The following is a 15,576-nucleotide window of genomic DNA, read 5'->3' as shown; positions in this document are numbered from 1 at the left end:
TGGAGATAAAAATCACAGTGTTTCTAATATATTTAACAGCTGACTTCAACTTTTCCCAGCACAGCAGAGTGAGCAGCTGAGCCACCAGAGGGAGCCATAGTGATGCAAATTTAGTAAAAATTACACAATTTTATCTGGAAAATGAAGCTTGAGAAACATTTAAATATTTGAGCTTTATATTATGCAGTGTGGCGGCCACCTGTTTTCAGAAATTGAAATAAAGTTTTACTGAAAACAAAACCGAGAACAAACATACCCATACCGTGATGAAGATGTTTAACTGCTGAGCCTCCACACAGAAAAGCGTGAACTACACAACCTTATCTAATGCTGCCCTCTGCTGGCCACACTCAAAACAGTAAAAGCTACTGTCACATTGAACATGTATACAAATACCTACTAATGCCAGGGGACAATAGGAGTGACTGACCACAAATCATTAAAATGTCTCCTTTAAAATCTGATCTCCAGCTGTGCAGCCAAGCTCCATTCACAACCACAGAACTTTGTATCAAACTGTAGTAGGAATCCAAGATGTAACTATGCCAGGTTGAAATAGGAGGGGAACAATATATACCAAATCAAGAATCAGAGCTGCAACTAGTTGATGTTTTCAAATGTTTTCATGATCGTTAAATCACCTGATTTCTTTTTTGGAAATAGTTGTTTATTTTATGACACATGGAAATAGTCAGAACTTTGAAGAGCCAAACGTCTTGATTTGTTTGAAAAGTGTTTAATTCAAGAGGCTGGAGATGCATCATTGATCACGTGTCATTGTTTCACTGAAGCAATAATCGATTTACACACTAGTTATTCTCTGCAGATCGACTTATTGATTAATCAACTAATTGTCTACTATAATAATACATCACCTTTAAAGAAATCATGCTGCATAATGAATCGTTTTCATTTGGACACTCAACAAAATTAAGTACAATTTTGAATGCAGGGTGTTTTCTTGTGTATATATAGTAAATATTGTGCTATTGCTGCTTTAATCTAAAGAGCACAGTATGTCCTCTACCACTAATAAAAGCAAATATACTCTACATACATGAAATCTAAATGGACCACAGAAGTGGGACTTCAGTAACTGAATGGCCACCTGCTGGCTGAGCTGTGAAAAAATGCAACACAACAACACACACTGACCTTCAATTGTAAATAGTGAAAAGAAGAATAGAAATACTGAGGCTGGACTGAATGTGTTATATTACCAAGCAGATTACTGTTTTGTTTACTGGTTCATTCGGTGAGTTTCATCATATATCAACTCCTAGTGGAGCTTAACAGGGACATTTCTGGTGTTGTCTATTGTATATTGGAACTTTTATTCCCTATTGAAGAACATGTTGTATGTCTACATCAGGGTATAATTAGTTGATTATTGATTAACTAATTGCTTCTCACATGTAATAATTGACTGTTTTTCTCTGTTTTTAATCGTAACCTCAGCACATTTTGTTTTATGGATTGTTGGTGACACATAAGAATCAATACGGACATGGCACTTTTAACTGTTCTTATAGACAAATATCTTTATTTTGTCAGTGGAAGTAGAGTAGAAGCGGTTATTTAGAATTTATTTGAGATAAGACAAAGTGTTATTATCTAAGTGCCGATCTACCACCTGATGTCCTGGTCATCTAGGTTCCTCTAGCTGCACAGAGCTCTAAAATATTCCTGAGCATGACTAATATCCAATAAGGGACTTTGAAGTAAATGGGCCTCACTGAATGGCTTTAATTAGTCAAATGTATAGGGTACTGACTTTGCAATAAATCATAACGACCCATAAGGAACTTGCAGACACACAGATGAATAACCCATTTGAACAAAAGAGGGGAACTGCTGTACACTGGTTCATGTAATGCTTTAGATAAATAGGAAATGATCGTTATCTGCTGTGTAATACTATAAATACACTGCATGCGAGGCGTGCACTGCTTTGATCAAAACAACATCTTTCCTCTCAGAGATTTCTTCATGGTACACGAGCTGGGGCACTGCACAGTAATGCATGCATAAAATGTTTCTCTAATAACCTTGTTCCCAGAACACAAACGCATTAACGGGCCATTGTGAACCCATTTCTAATGGCTCGCAGTGTTTGAAAATGAGCCGTAGATTTGAGGTAATTTTGAAGTCGGTGGATCAATAGTCATTTTTGACTTGCAGCCATCTCCATTTCCTCCAACTTCCTTTGTTAATATTTGATTTAGAGGATTTATTGTCCTGATAAGATGATGATCCAGCACTGAACTGAGAGTGGATGTAAATTAGATGATTCCTTCTGAGATGTAATATCACTTTCCATAGAATTGGCCGTTTTATTTTCTCTCATTTGGCTTCCACAGTTAACATTAAAGAGTGCAGATAAGCAAAAATATGTAATTTTCAACCCTTAAGTGACACCTGTCTATTGCAGCTCATTCATCTTATCTACTAATTCCACTCAAGTCTCTGTTTTTCTGTCTCTGCATATGTATTCTTAATGGCCCAGGGAAGGGCAGTCTCAAATCTGGTGTGATTTGGACATACTATATGTTCAATATTAATCAGTGAGACCTCAATCCTAATCTATGTCCTCGGATAAACTACAGCAGCAGTCGGTGACTGGGTCAAACAGCCGGTCAAAATCTCTGTCAATTATTAATTGTATTATAATTCCCAGGTGTTGCAGGGGCTGATCGTTTACTTTCTGCAATGTGTTATATTGAGCTGAATTAAAGAGCTATTTGACAGAGAAGTTGTGAACCTGGGACTACAGATTGTGTTGATTGCTGAACAGATCTCTGAAATAGCCAAAATGCAATGAATGGAAAAAATAACAGCAGTTCATTGAAATCATTCAAATTGAAGTATAAACCACACATGTGAACATTAAATCAGATTAAGTCTCAATTCATAAAAAAAAAAAATATATATATATATATATATATTCACTGAAGATACACCAGGTAGGATGCACACACAGTTGTCTACCTTCATTCTGCACCATAGGCTGTTTAGAAAAGGCTGTGTACACAACATCCAGCAATAAAGCAATAAAAAGGTACCAGTATATTGTAGAACTGTTTGAGGAGGAATCACTGATGACAAGGAATAAGTAGCTCCAGAGCTTTAACACAGGACAAGGGAACAGCCCATTCCAGACAGACACTGTACTAGTACTTAAAATTAAAAAAAAAAGGAGACTATGACTGAGTTGAGGAACAGTCAGAAGCCAAATAGGTCATGCAGTTTTTCTGTGATGTGAGGAGTGAAACCTCCACTTTCCTGTGTCAGAGTACTGGGTGGAAGCAAACATTTCAGGTTCCTCTGACCACCAGTATACAGTGTGGGGACAACATGATGACGCATCAATGCACCATTTAGGCGTATAGTATGAGTGTGTGAGCTTTGTAAGTGCACCACGGTTCTTAAAAAAACATGGTTATAGAAGTTTTACATACTGGTGGAGGTTTTAGTCCATTCTGCAGCTCTTATTGGATTACACAACACTTCTCGTAGCACTCGTCAGGTCTCATGACTCAGTTAGTCTGTTTAGCAAAGACCAGTTTATCCCACTATCGCCGAAGCAGGATTAAAGATCAACCTGGGAACAGCTTACCTCATGGTGTAGAGGAGTGTTCCGTCGTCTTGGAGCCGCAGCAGTTTGTTGGGTGTCGTCATGTTATGGGCGATGGATTTCTTGCCATTGAGGAAGAAGGTGTCGGGGGTCCAGATGTTACTGGCCAGGAGATTATTCAGGGAAAGCCTCTCCATCGGGCCTTTAAAACATAGTCTCTCATCCTTCCAGCTTTGGCGGAAGAATACGTCAATAGTGTATTCCTATAAGATAACACAATCGACACATATTTAACGGGTCAGCCACATAAATGTTAATGATGCTCTTCTCTTTGTAGTATGTTCATGGAGCCTCATTTTAGGAGAAAGAGGAATCTAAAAACATCACAGTATCAGTACGTAATATGCATTTTATGTTACAACTGACTCTTTCACACGCTGCAGAAAATGTGGCTTAATTCTCACAGAAGAAGGTTCTCACCATTTCAGTGTCAGACACTGGACCGAAACTTGTAACAAAGATGTTGGTTTTGATCTCCGTCACCTTTTCTGTAAAAAACAGAGTGAGTACAGTAAGCCATTTTTATTTTGGTTAGTGTATTACAGTGAGCCAAATGTCTGTTTTGAACTTGGTACACCCAGAGCCGCTGTAATAGTGTCTATATCTGTAACGCATCAGCAGCATCAAACCTACTGATCCTCTTTTTGGCAACTGCAGTGTGTGGCTTCAAAACATATTATACCATTGATAGGGGGGGTACATATACAGTACTGATGTAATTCATGTATTGAATTGGTGACAATTGCATTTGAGTTTTCCTAAGAAAATATCAGTCTCTGACTTATTTGGTGAATGGCCGGAACTGATGACATTTCGAGTTTGAGTTAGTATTCCCTGTGTCCGTTTTGTGTTAAGTCTGTAGTCGTATTCGTTTTCATCTGTTCCCCACTTTCCTTGTATTTCCCCCCCTCATGTTTTCTGTGTCTTTAGATGGCATGTGCCTGCCTGTTGGCCAACTGCTTCATCTGTAAGCCAGTTAATCTGTAGGCCCAACAGCCCCCTAAAGTCGATCAAGCAGCGCCACATTGCACACACTGACAGATACCAGTTCCCCAAATGTGCTTGATTAGTTTTAAAAAGACGAACTCATTATTCACTGAGAAATCCACCAAAATATTAAAAGTGTCCTATCTCGCAATGTGAAAGTAAACCAACTAACCAACAGATCATAAACAAATGCAGACCGAGGGGATGTTTTCATTTGCAGCTTATGTACCTGCCTTGGTGCTTTTGTGAAATCTTTACTAATAACAGGCCCCAGCTCAAGTTAGCATCAGTGAAGAAACTGACTGAGCTTGAATTTTGAAAGCTAAACTACCATTGCTGAACACAATGTGACCTCTAGGCTCAGATTGTGATACTTTAATGCTCTACATTAAATACTGCACAACATACAGTGAAGGCTTTGCACCGTGTCACCACTGACACTGCTGATGTGGAGACATTTTCAACCACACTTTCCCTGCTGAAGCTATGTTATGTTCAGTTAGATAGAGAAGTTAATCAATTACAATGATCCATAATACAGTCGCAGTGAATCAGATAAGGTGACATCTGAATGTTAGTGATTCAATGTACTTTTTAACATACTCTATTTCAAGGCTGAGATATATTAGATTTACAGTTGTTTAAAATATTCTTCTCCTTTTAGTAGCAGAACATTTTAGGTAAAAAATGTAATATGCATTCTGTCCATTCAATGAGATATAATAATATAATATTTTAGATATAAAGGGACTTCTCCTGCATAGCATTAAAGTTATTTCAAGTCCAAATACTGTAAGAAGACTTAGATTTGAGTTTGGTGACTCCTAGACCTGAAACGAGATACATATTTTTTAAGACTAAAATGTATAGATTAGAACATATGAATACAAAAATAAAATGCATATGGAATATATTGTAATCACACTATACATTTGTGCTGTCTTTTGTATACACTGCTACACTCTGGATGCATCCGACTTGAATCTTACACCCTGAATCTATCGGTGCAGCCCCTGAAGCTCCGGACAAACATCTGCAGGACCAGTGTGATACAGGCAGAGTGTAGTTTTATGCAACACTGTAAAACAACAGAGCTGCAGAACAGAAACGCTTTCTCGAGGCTACTTAATGTGTTGACCAGAATCAGTGAGAACTTTTCAGCTCTCGCCCACACAGGCCTGAATCTGCTGAGAACAATGGAGCGGTTTTTTATTGAGAGCAGTAATGGCTTTCTCAAGGTCACACCTATGTGCTGGCGGGCACTCGCAGTGCCATTAAATCATACTTAGAGGAGGCCTACGCAGCTGATCATTTGTGGAGGACTTGATGAACACGGACAGATGGCAGATGTTGCAGTGCGGAGCCTTGTTCTCTGTGAGGACGGTAATCTTTCACGCTGAGACGTCCCTCTCTCATTTAGAGCTTTCTGTATTCTGTGTATTAGACTAGAGAGAGAGATGTCCAAGACACTGTCACGACGCCATAATCAGTTCTCACCTAGCATATGTGTGACTGCATTAATTACCTCAGTGACAGAGGTGTAGAAGCTTCTCTATGCACTGGGCTTACCTCCCAGTCCGGGGCGGAGTCTGTTGTCATAACCATCCAGCAGTCCGTCGAGGATGCGGGTGAAGATGGTGATGTTGTCGTTTAATTCTGCCTCTTTGGGAGTTCCAGTTACATCCTGCGAGAGGCTGCACATGAGAGCAAATGATCATTTAGGAGATGAGGGGAAAGAAACTTAAAATAAGAAATAACTCAGTGTCATCTCAGAAAACCGTAATTCATTTTTTAAAACCGTAATTCATCATCCGAGTGAATGTTAAAAAAGTGTTTCACATTTCCTCAGAGGTGAATAATTCAGAACGTGCCTTTATGAAGTGTTGAGTCAGTTCCTTACCTCAGACGGCAGGTGATGCTCGCAAGCAAGACAAAGACCCACAGACGCCTCATTGCAGAGCTGTAGCACATTCCATCACCCATTCCTGAAACGAGATGTCCTCACAATCAAGATTGAACATTAACTGTAGCACAAGCAATAAGATAAGATAAGATACATTTTATTGATCCCAAACACATGCACAGTCACACGACATGCAGATTAGACTGTTTGCATCTATAAAACAAAGCAGATTTGACTGAATTTATCTATTTAAAAACTCTACATTTCTGTCAATCATATCTTGCCCCAGCAGCTACACTGTGAAAACTAAAGAATAAAGTATTTATCTATATAAATTTATAGATTTTATTTATCATTATTGTAGCCTAAAATGTAACTTTAAGTTATTGCAGGGATTCATTGGCATGGCAAATACTCAGCTGCTCTAGGGTTATTAAATCAGTTTTTTTCACTACAAAATGAAAAAAGGGTATTCTATTACAATCACTCAAATGCAGCAACGCCTGTGCACCCAAAACTGCCATTCACTTTTCTAAACACAACATCTGGCCTGCTTGTCTAAATAAAAACTGATCATGCAAAGTACTGAGTTCCCTTTCTTCATCTCAGAATCTCAAACACTGTGTCCTATCTTTCTCTCTGTGCTGGACCCCCTCCCAGTACAGACCCTCTCCTCAACCCCACTGATCTGCCTCCTCCACAACTTGATCACTTCTGGCAGGACACAGGCTGAGCTGCATGCGCTGTGTTTTCCACCACAAAAGCATAACGCGTGTGTGAAAACGCCTCACGCACACACACACACACACACGCACACACACACACACACACACACACACACACACACAAACACACACACACACACATCTATGAAATCTAGGATCTGCACCCCGGTCCGAGTTCCTCTACACCAGCACCCCTGTAATCCCGCAGTCCTCCCTGCACCGCAGCCAGTCTCCACACACAGTGAATCCCTCTCGGTGTTGTTGCTGTGACTGTGCGCACCCTGCACCAGCATCGTGCACGACTCCTACGCGCCCACACCCCCTAAAAAAAAACACGCACCCTCTTTCAGTACCTCTGCTCCTCTCCTCACCACCGGCCACGCTTCTCTACGAGTCTGTCTCTCCAGAAGCAGCAGGAGCAGCAGCAGATCTCGGGGGTTACTCTCCTCTCTATAGCCTACTCTCCTCTGGTGCCCACACGTCCCACTACATCTCCCAGTGTACAGTCCTGGTCTGTGCCGCCAACGCGCCTTGCCGCACCGGCGCGGAGCTGCAGTTGGCAAATCTTACCACACAAGACGATGCGCAGTCAAACTTCTCCCAGCTGCTCCAGCAGATACTGAAGGTCTCGCACGCAGATCGCACAGTTTCAGCAGCGGGCATCAATTCAGCAGCGCGTCACATCCATCGGCGCACAGCGGCCGCGTAACACTGGAGAGACAGTGAAGGAGGGAGGAGGTGGTAGAGAAAAAGAAGAAAAAAAAGATGTGGACTAGTTTCACTTTCGGCGATTAAAAGGTTGGCAGAGAAAAACCCGAGTCCTCCACAAGACGCTGGTGCTGACTAACCATCCTTTAGTTTAACATGGAACTACAAAAATCCAACTCAGTGGTCGAAGTACAGTACAAATACACTGGTGGGAATTAAAAAGGGGAGCGAGCTGTGTGGTGAGAAGCAGGAGGTTGTGTGGTCAGAGAGAGAGAGGGAGAGATGCTGAGGAGAGATGGCGAGAAGGGAGAGAGAGGAGGAGGGGTGTGATGAGAGAGAGAGGGAAGAAAAGAATAAAGTATAATGCCAACCAAAGGAGGGATGCTCGCATCAACACAAACCCTTTAGAGCTTTAATGATAATAGTTTATCAATATATTACATCACTGCAAACAATTTATAGACTTGACTCTGGTAACACTAGGCAACACTCAGCACAGTCATTTTATAGTGATAAACAGCTGTGGTTCTTCAGTGTGTGTGTGTGTGTGTGTGTGTGTGTGTGTGTATTTTACAACAGTAGTGGTTCTCAAACTAGGGTTTGGGACGAGAGGGTACATCCATACTATCGTATTAAAAGCTGTAAAAGAAAAACACTTGCCATTGACCGAAAAGACCCAATCAGCAAAGGGTAGTGAGTGTCTACGTCATTGTTTCCACACATCACAGTTTCTGCCCGTCCAGACTAGAACACAGCCCTGGAGTTTTCAAACTAAAATAGGGCCAGCAGCGTTTCCAAACATGAGTAATTATTCCAAAAGGCAAAAAATATAATAAAAAAACTGGTGAATTTTTAAGTAAACCCTGCAAATAATCCTCAATGTTTTTCTTTGTATCCATGTGACCTCTGAGTGGACTGTGATGTCAGTTTAATGCACAACAGGAATATTTGCAACATGGGGCAATTTTTTGGGTGAATAAGCTCACATCAATTTCCTTTGAGATGATGGTAGTTGCAAATCTCAGGCAGGCTACGGAAAGTATGGGAGCCGCTGTGTTACATGAAATGCAATGACGATGGATTGTACATTTATGGAGTATTTGTTGTGATTCTGATCCCTGAATGTATAGTTATCCTGATTTCAGACATTGGAGCCAAAGACCGATGGGTGCGTCCTTAGTCAACCATATTGAGAAAAATCCTCATTTATGATTTTTTTCCCCATTGTTGGTGGGTCGACCTACTCCAGCGTTGTCTTAAGTAGGACACATACCTGAAAGTAAAAGACTAAGAGACACAAGCGTCTGCGAGCCGCACAGACAAAACTCAACTCTCCAACATTCATGCATTCACATCCACCGGGGTTACTGTAAACTCACTACCAACTGAGTAAATTATAGAAAGGGATTTTCTTCAACTTTAATAAAAGTGATTGTTTGTGAAGCTGTTGCACCTTTATTGATTTTGACTGTGCACGCCTCTTCTGGTTCCTTTTTTCCTGAGATTTATGATTGGATTCTGAAACAAGTCTCCAGCAGAGACATAGAAGAGGTCAGGGAAACACACAGTGACAGTCAACTCAAGCAGAAAATAATGTCTTGCTTTTTTTGTGTGTTTACAGGAATGCTGTTGATGGGAACAAAAAGTTGTACGCCATCTATGATACGAGGTAAGAACGTTTGTTTCTCGAGGAAAAAAAATGTCTCGCGTGAGTTGAATGAGTTGAGTTAGAAATGCAGCAGAAGAACATGATTTATTTTCTTATTAAACAGTAGAAAAAACTTACACTTCCACACCATACCTGTATACCTCTAGAATCGAGAAAACATGTCAAATGTCTTGAACCAAATATAAAGCGATTTAATCTAAATATTGCTCATCTGCAGATACTGTGGTCTATTACAGGATAATGATACTCTGGCTAATGTTAGCTCACAGTAGCCACCACAAGCTAATGGTTATACCAGACTAAATCCGTTATCTGCTGAGTCATTTCAGCGGGGAGTGAATGCCGATTTAATTTATTCCCTTTGCAGAAAATGGTCAGATGTTGGCTGGTTGCAGGTGCTGGTGGATTTTTCGACCAGTGGAAAGGGGGCTTAAAGGGATGGTTCACCAAAAAATGAAAACTCATAGTTTACTCACCACTATGCTGCTGGAGGGGTGGGTGAAGTGTTGAGGCACTTTAGAAGTTTCAGGGGTGAACAGTGTTGCAGCCAAATCTGATACAATTGAAGTAAATGGTGACCACCACTCCAAACGTAAAATTAAAAATAACAAAAATGCCTCCACACTGCTCCTGTATTGTCATCCAAGTGTCTGTAAGCCGTGACATTCAAATTAGACTCAAACCGGTGTCTTTTAGACCATATTTTAGCCCAAATTTCCTCTGAAATCCTCCTAGCCCGGAGCCACATGCACACACGGATGAACTATCCGAAGATTTTTTTATATAGTAGTTCAAATGTCAAATAGTCCAGCTCTAAGATAATTGTATTATTACAAATAGTATTTGTCCAATAGAAAGTGCAGCAAAAACAGTTGTGTGTGGGGGCTCCAGTCCATCCTGCCCCTGCCTCGGCACCGTATTTACTCTCCTGCTGTGTGTGTCAGATCAGGACAGTCTCTTTTATAAGCTCATACAGTATATTCAGACTGGCACGTGTCTTATCATCGTAACCGGGACAGCCTCGCGCATATGAAGAGCCATTTTTCCAAACTCGGAGATTATCCGGAGCCGAGGAGCCTCCCTGTTGGGACGATTGTCCTGAAACTGTGCGACGATAGAAAGTGTATTTTACGCACGCGGCTCCTCTGGAAATCGGACTTGTATATTCCTGTGGTTATAATGGATTATTTGAGGAAACCCAGTGTGGCGTGAGCTGCTGGCAGACCGACAAACAGTCAGTCAGTCAGGCAGGCAGTCAGTCAGTCAGACAGACCGACAGGAGGAGGAGGAGGAGGAGGATGGGGACGCAGAGCAGCCTGAGTGAGACTCCACAGGCGGAGATGAACACTTCTGACATCCAAGTCTGCGCGCCTCCGCCTCCTGGCGGGTTGAGGGGGGACATGATGTGGAAGAAGTCTCCCCTGATTTCACGGAGCAGCGTGTGAGCACCGTGGCTTCCTCCCATTGAGCAGCAGCCCTCGGTCTGCGCACAGCTCCGGAGGGATGTGGTGCAGCCACAGAACAGGGCTCTTTGACGTCCTCTCTGTGCCGCTGGTCGTGGCGCTGATGTGCGGTGCCCAGAGGTGAGTGTCCGGGGCATCACACCGGACCGAAGGCAGCCTCTCCTCCTGCAGAAACACTCACCGTCCGCGTTGTTCTCTTCTCTTGCAGCGTCAACGAACGGGGGAACATGTCTTTTGTCAAAGAGACTGTGGACAAACTGCTGAAAGGATATGATATTCGTCTCCGGCCAGACTTCGGAGGTATGTCTCTGAAACCCTCATCATCTGTGCGTGGTGTCCATCAACTCTACTGCTTCATTAGAGTCCATCAGTAACTTTACTCTGCTTGTTTTTCCTAAGGTGCACCGGTGGCTGTGGGCATGAGTATAGACGTGGCCAGTATAGACATGGTGTCAGAGGTCAACATGGTAAGTTTGATGAAAATCTCTTTTAATTTTTTTTTAGCAGACTGTAGTTATTTAGTCGACTTTACTGGACTTATTTTACTTTCAGTAGATACAATTCACTTAATTTAGGGTGTAAATGGTGATTTAGTTCACTGGAATCATCTGCACCATTTTCTTAATCACACCCTTCACGAATGGTTTAAGAAATGTAACCAATTGTTTAATTTATCATTAGTCATTATTTTGCCATTTCTTAGTTTGTGAAAAAGCTTCGGCTTATCTTAACTGTGTCTTGAATAAAACATATTTAGAAATGTATTTGTAAATCAAGGGTTTCTTATGTCAGCATATGGTGGTCAGTCATTAGCAGGCTTCAATGATCCATCCAGAAGCTAAGTGATCTAACAACCCATTAGAGCAAGCACTCGCCAACCCTAAAGTTGTTCTTATGAAAATCGTAAATGTTAAGCTTTGTTAAATGATTTTGAAGTAATAATGAAGCCATGGAAATTCATAAGCCTCTGCAAATGGTACCCTCTTAGAAATATAACAACAGTAGCCACAATGAAATGTCACAAACTAGCAAATCCAAACTTGAGCGTGTGAATAGCTAATAACTGATCTATAAGCCATTAGTAAATAATGTATTAACCATTATTAAAGCAATGCTTTATAAAATCATCTTAGGGTGACTAAGCAAATGCTAGCTTATCCATATCCAATAGTATAAAACAAATTATATACACAACCAAAAAACATAGAAAAGTTATATATCACAATTTATAACGTTTTTGTATTGTCTAGAGTGGTTTGGTCTTCAGATTAGGAGAGCTGTGTGGCTTTACATCCTGGTTCATTGGCTATGCGGCTATCAGTGATAGCCACCCTAATAGTCCTGTTTAAAGATAAGGTCACGGAAGTCCTGTGGACATATCTTCTTCTTTCAAACATAGAAAACATGTCAGACCTTCAGAGGAGGACACATTCCTGCTACCTCACTGGGGGCTTTTCTGGTAGACACACAGCCCTGTCAGGACCAGTGGTCCTCATGGGAACCAAAGCTTGGTACTTATCAGGCAAGAGGTCATTTCTGAGGTACTAGTTAAGGGGTAAGTTAGGACTTATGGAAAAGTCAAGTTGAGGGTTTTGCACAAATTGGTTATGGCTAAGGTTAGGGTTATGTTAGAGTGTCCTCAATGGTTAGAGGTCAGTGCTAAGTCCTATAAAGGATAACTGTGCATGTTTGTGTTTCCGGATGTGCGTGCAGAGTGGGGGTTGGCACACCATGGGTTCTACAGTTTAGTGCCTGTATGCCATCTATCATGAGTCTGAACTGCTGACAGAGCTTGATGCCTGATCACATGGTACCAAGAGGAAATAGCCACTGACATGCTGTCCTGACAAGTGTGTGTGATGAAATGTACCCGCAGTGCATTTTAATGCATCTCTACGCAGCAGCAGAGACAGTGAGAGCCACAGAGACCCTTAACACTTCCCTCCAGTAACAACTCAGATTCATATTTCTGAAATGAGTTAGATGCTGGAGTAACCATAGTCAAAGATTATGGTTATATTAAAACAGGTTTATTTTATTGTCACAACAGTGGGATGAAGGTTAAGAGGTTTTCATTTTCAGCATGATTGTGGATTTCTTAAAAGATCAAATCCGAAGTTTGTAAAATAAATGCAGTCGAGCACGAAGAGAGGTGGGATGAGATTTTCATCAAAATTCATGCTCCTTCTAGAAGTCATAACTCTGAATAATTTTGTATAGATTCAATGTGCCTTACACTTCCATATCCATCACATCTTTTATGTCCATCGTGAATAAATGTCTAATCTGAAACCACGTTGTAACCCTGGAAAAAAAATGCATCTCTGAAGTCAAGAACTAGGCTTAAAATGATCATGTTTTAATTTTCTTCAGTATTAAAGTAAAGCAGTGACAGCTACATGAACATCAGTTGGCTCATTTCAAACAGGAACAGCTGGCAGCCTATTTAGCATACTTTTAATACATTAGTCAAAATTTCATCTCGGGGTGGGGCAATTTTAGACTTTAAAGATCCCTGAAATATAATAACTGGCGTTACATTCGGATGGATGGAGTCCTCAGTTTGCTTCAAAATCTCATCATTTAACATGACTACTATAATGTCATTTAAAAATACACATGAAAATCAATAATCACTTAACTAAATTTCAGCACTTAACGGGCCAAACTTAATTTCCCTATTAGAAACCACACCTGCTTTTAACTGGAGAGTTTCTGTCTGTGCCATCATACTGTATGAAAGCACTTGGCTGCCTCAGTGGTGATCATATCAGACCGTGTTAATGGTTTTGTTAATGGTACAGCTCTTCATCAGGCCGGAGGAACTGGACATCTCTGGAAAATGCAGACTTCCAGTCAGCATGTGCTAAAAAGGATTTTCTCATGATATGAATGATTGGACACCAGGAGCTGATTACATTCTGTTCATGTGGGATTCTAAAAAGAGTCACTAGCTTTCCAGTGACAAACACACAGGAACCTTCAGGATCTCTGCTCAGGCTCCTCCAACATGTCAATCGTAGGAAACAAACTGACCTCACCTCAGTTCTTCCATGTTTTTATTAAAGCCTGGAGGCATGATTCACATATAACAGGGTACTCTGAGCAGCAAAGTACCCTGAACAGAAGCAGTTTGTCCTGAACAACATTATTTGGTCCTGTTGTGTCTTCCTATGAGAGCGTTTGGGGCTTTTCCTCACATTTTGTTCACAAGAGCTCAAGGTTTGATGTGTGTGGATAAAAGGGGTTATACCAACATAATGATTGAAAATAATGAATATTAAATTGCTGGGAACTCTTTGTACCTTATAAGATACATTGTTTTGTGACAAGATGTTATTTGAGGCATTCACTCTGCCGTCACTGCCGGGTTTCCATATATTGATTATGTTTGGGCAGGCTGCCGAGGTAAATTTACAACCACTCAAGCAAATTCATACTATTTCAGTTGTTGAGAACCTGAAAATGACCTGGAATCATTCTTTCTCAGAAACGGTAAAAAATTTAAAAAATCATATAACAACAGCAACCTGCACCCATCATTGTCAATCCACATATCAATAGGCTTTTCCCTCACAGGCAATATGATCCGTTGCTTGTTTTTGGTGGTTTGCCAATCACTTAAATGGAGGAAAAAAACATAAAGGGATCATTAGCTGCCTGTTAGTCATTGGCAATGAGGCTTCAGTAAACTGATCATATTCTGTGTGGACTCCTTCATGGAGTCAGAGAGATTAGTATCTGACTTGAGTAAAAGTTATGTTGGATGCGTGTTTTTGCCCTTGATGAATTTTCAATTGTGGTATATACTATTTATTAAGCAGAGTAAGATTTATATATACACCACATATATCATTGGTCATTTACAATGGTAAATCTCATTACAAGTAATATATTCAAGTTGAGAGAAATAAAACATATTTTGAAATGCAAGTAATTTATTTAAGTTCAGAGAAAAGTAAAGCAGTAAATAAATAAATAAATTTAATAGAAAATATTTTAAATTCATATCATACTTATAAAACTTTACCACTTCTTAAATAGACATAAGTAATCATTTAGTTCCAACATTTTACGGTGTGTTTCAAACCCTCAGATTTGTTTTAAACTATATTTTGTACCAACAGAATTGTAGGTAAATCTAATTCTACATATACATCAACTTTGTCATAAATACTCAATGCAGTTATTCACGTTTCATATTTAAAGCTACTTCAATAGAGACTTGAGGCACATAAAGGACAGGTTCGGGAACAAATGAACAAAAATCAAAGTTTTTACAATTTTTTTGTTTTTATTCTTTTTACTACTTAACAGTTGCATGGAAATATTCAAAATGGGGTATTTGGTGTGTTTGAAATATCTGTACTTGACAGATTCCACAGTGAGATATGTGCAAGAAGGAGTCAGTCCATCTTATCATTCACCAAGAGGAGTGTTGACGCCACATTCCCTCTGATTTACTGTAGCTGCAGCAGCCTCAGCAA

At 40.4% G+C, this 15,576-nt stretch overlaps 1 protein-coding gene across 1 annotated transcript in view; it reads left to right on the top strand.

Annotated features, from left to right (window-relative positions):
• gabrb3 (gamma-aminobutyric acid type A receptor subunit beta3) overlaps positions 1-15,576 on the top strand; it is a 48,159-nt gene that overhangs the window by 8,830 nt on the left and 23,753 nt on the right. Inside the window, exons 2-4 of the mRNA XM_053431413.1 lie at positions 9,579-9,626; positions 11,298-11,389; positions 11,489-11,556. Of these exons, the coding sequence (XP_053287388.1) occupies positions 9,579-9,626; positions 11,298-11,389; positions 11,489-11,556 (208 nt within the window). The remainder of the gene's footprint in view (positions 1-9,578; positions 9,627-11,297; positions 11,390-11,488; positions 11,557-15,576) is intronic.

Source organism: Pleuronectes platessa, chromosome 9 (assembly GCF_947347685.1).
Source record: "Pleuronectes platessa chromosome 9, fPlePla1.1, whole genome shotgun sequence".
NCBI classification, from domain to species: Eukaryota; Metazoa; Chordata; class Actinopteri; order Pleuronectiformes; family Pleuronectidae; genus Pleuronectes; species Pleuronectes platessa.
This window is presented reverse-complemented; position numbering and strand designations above follow the sequence as displayed.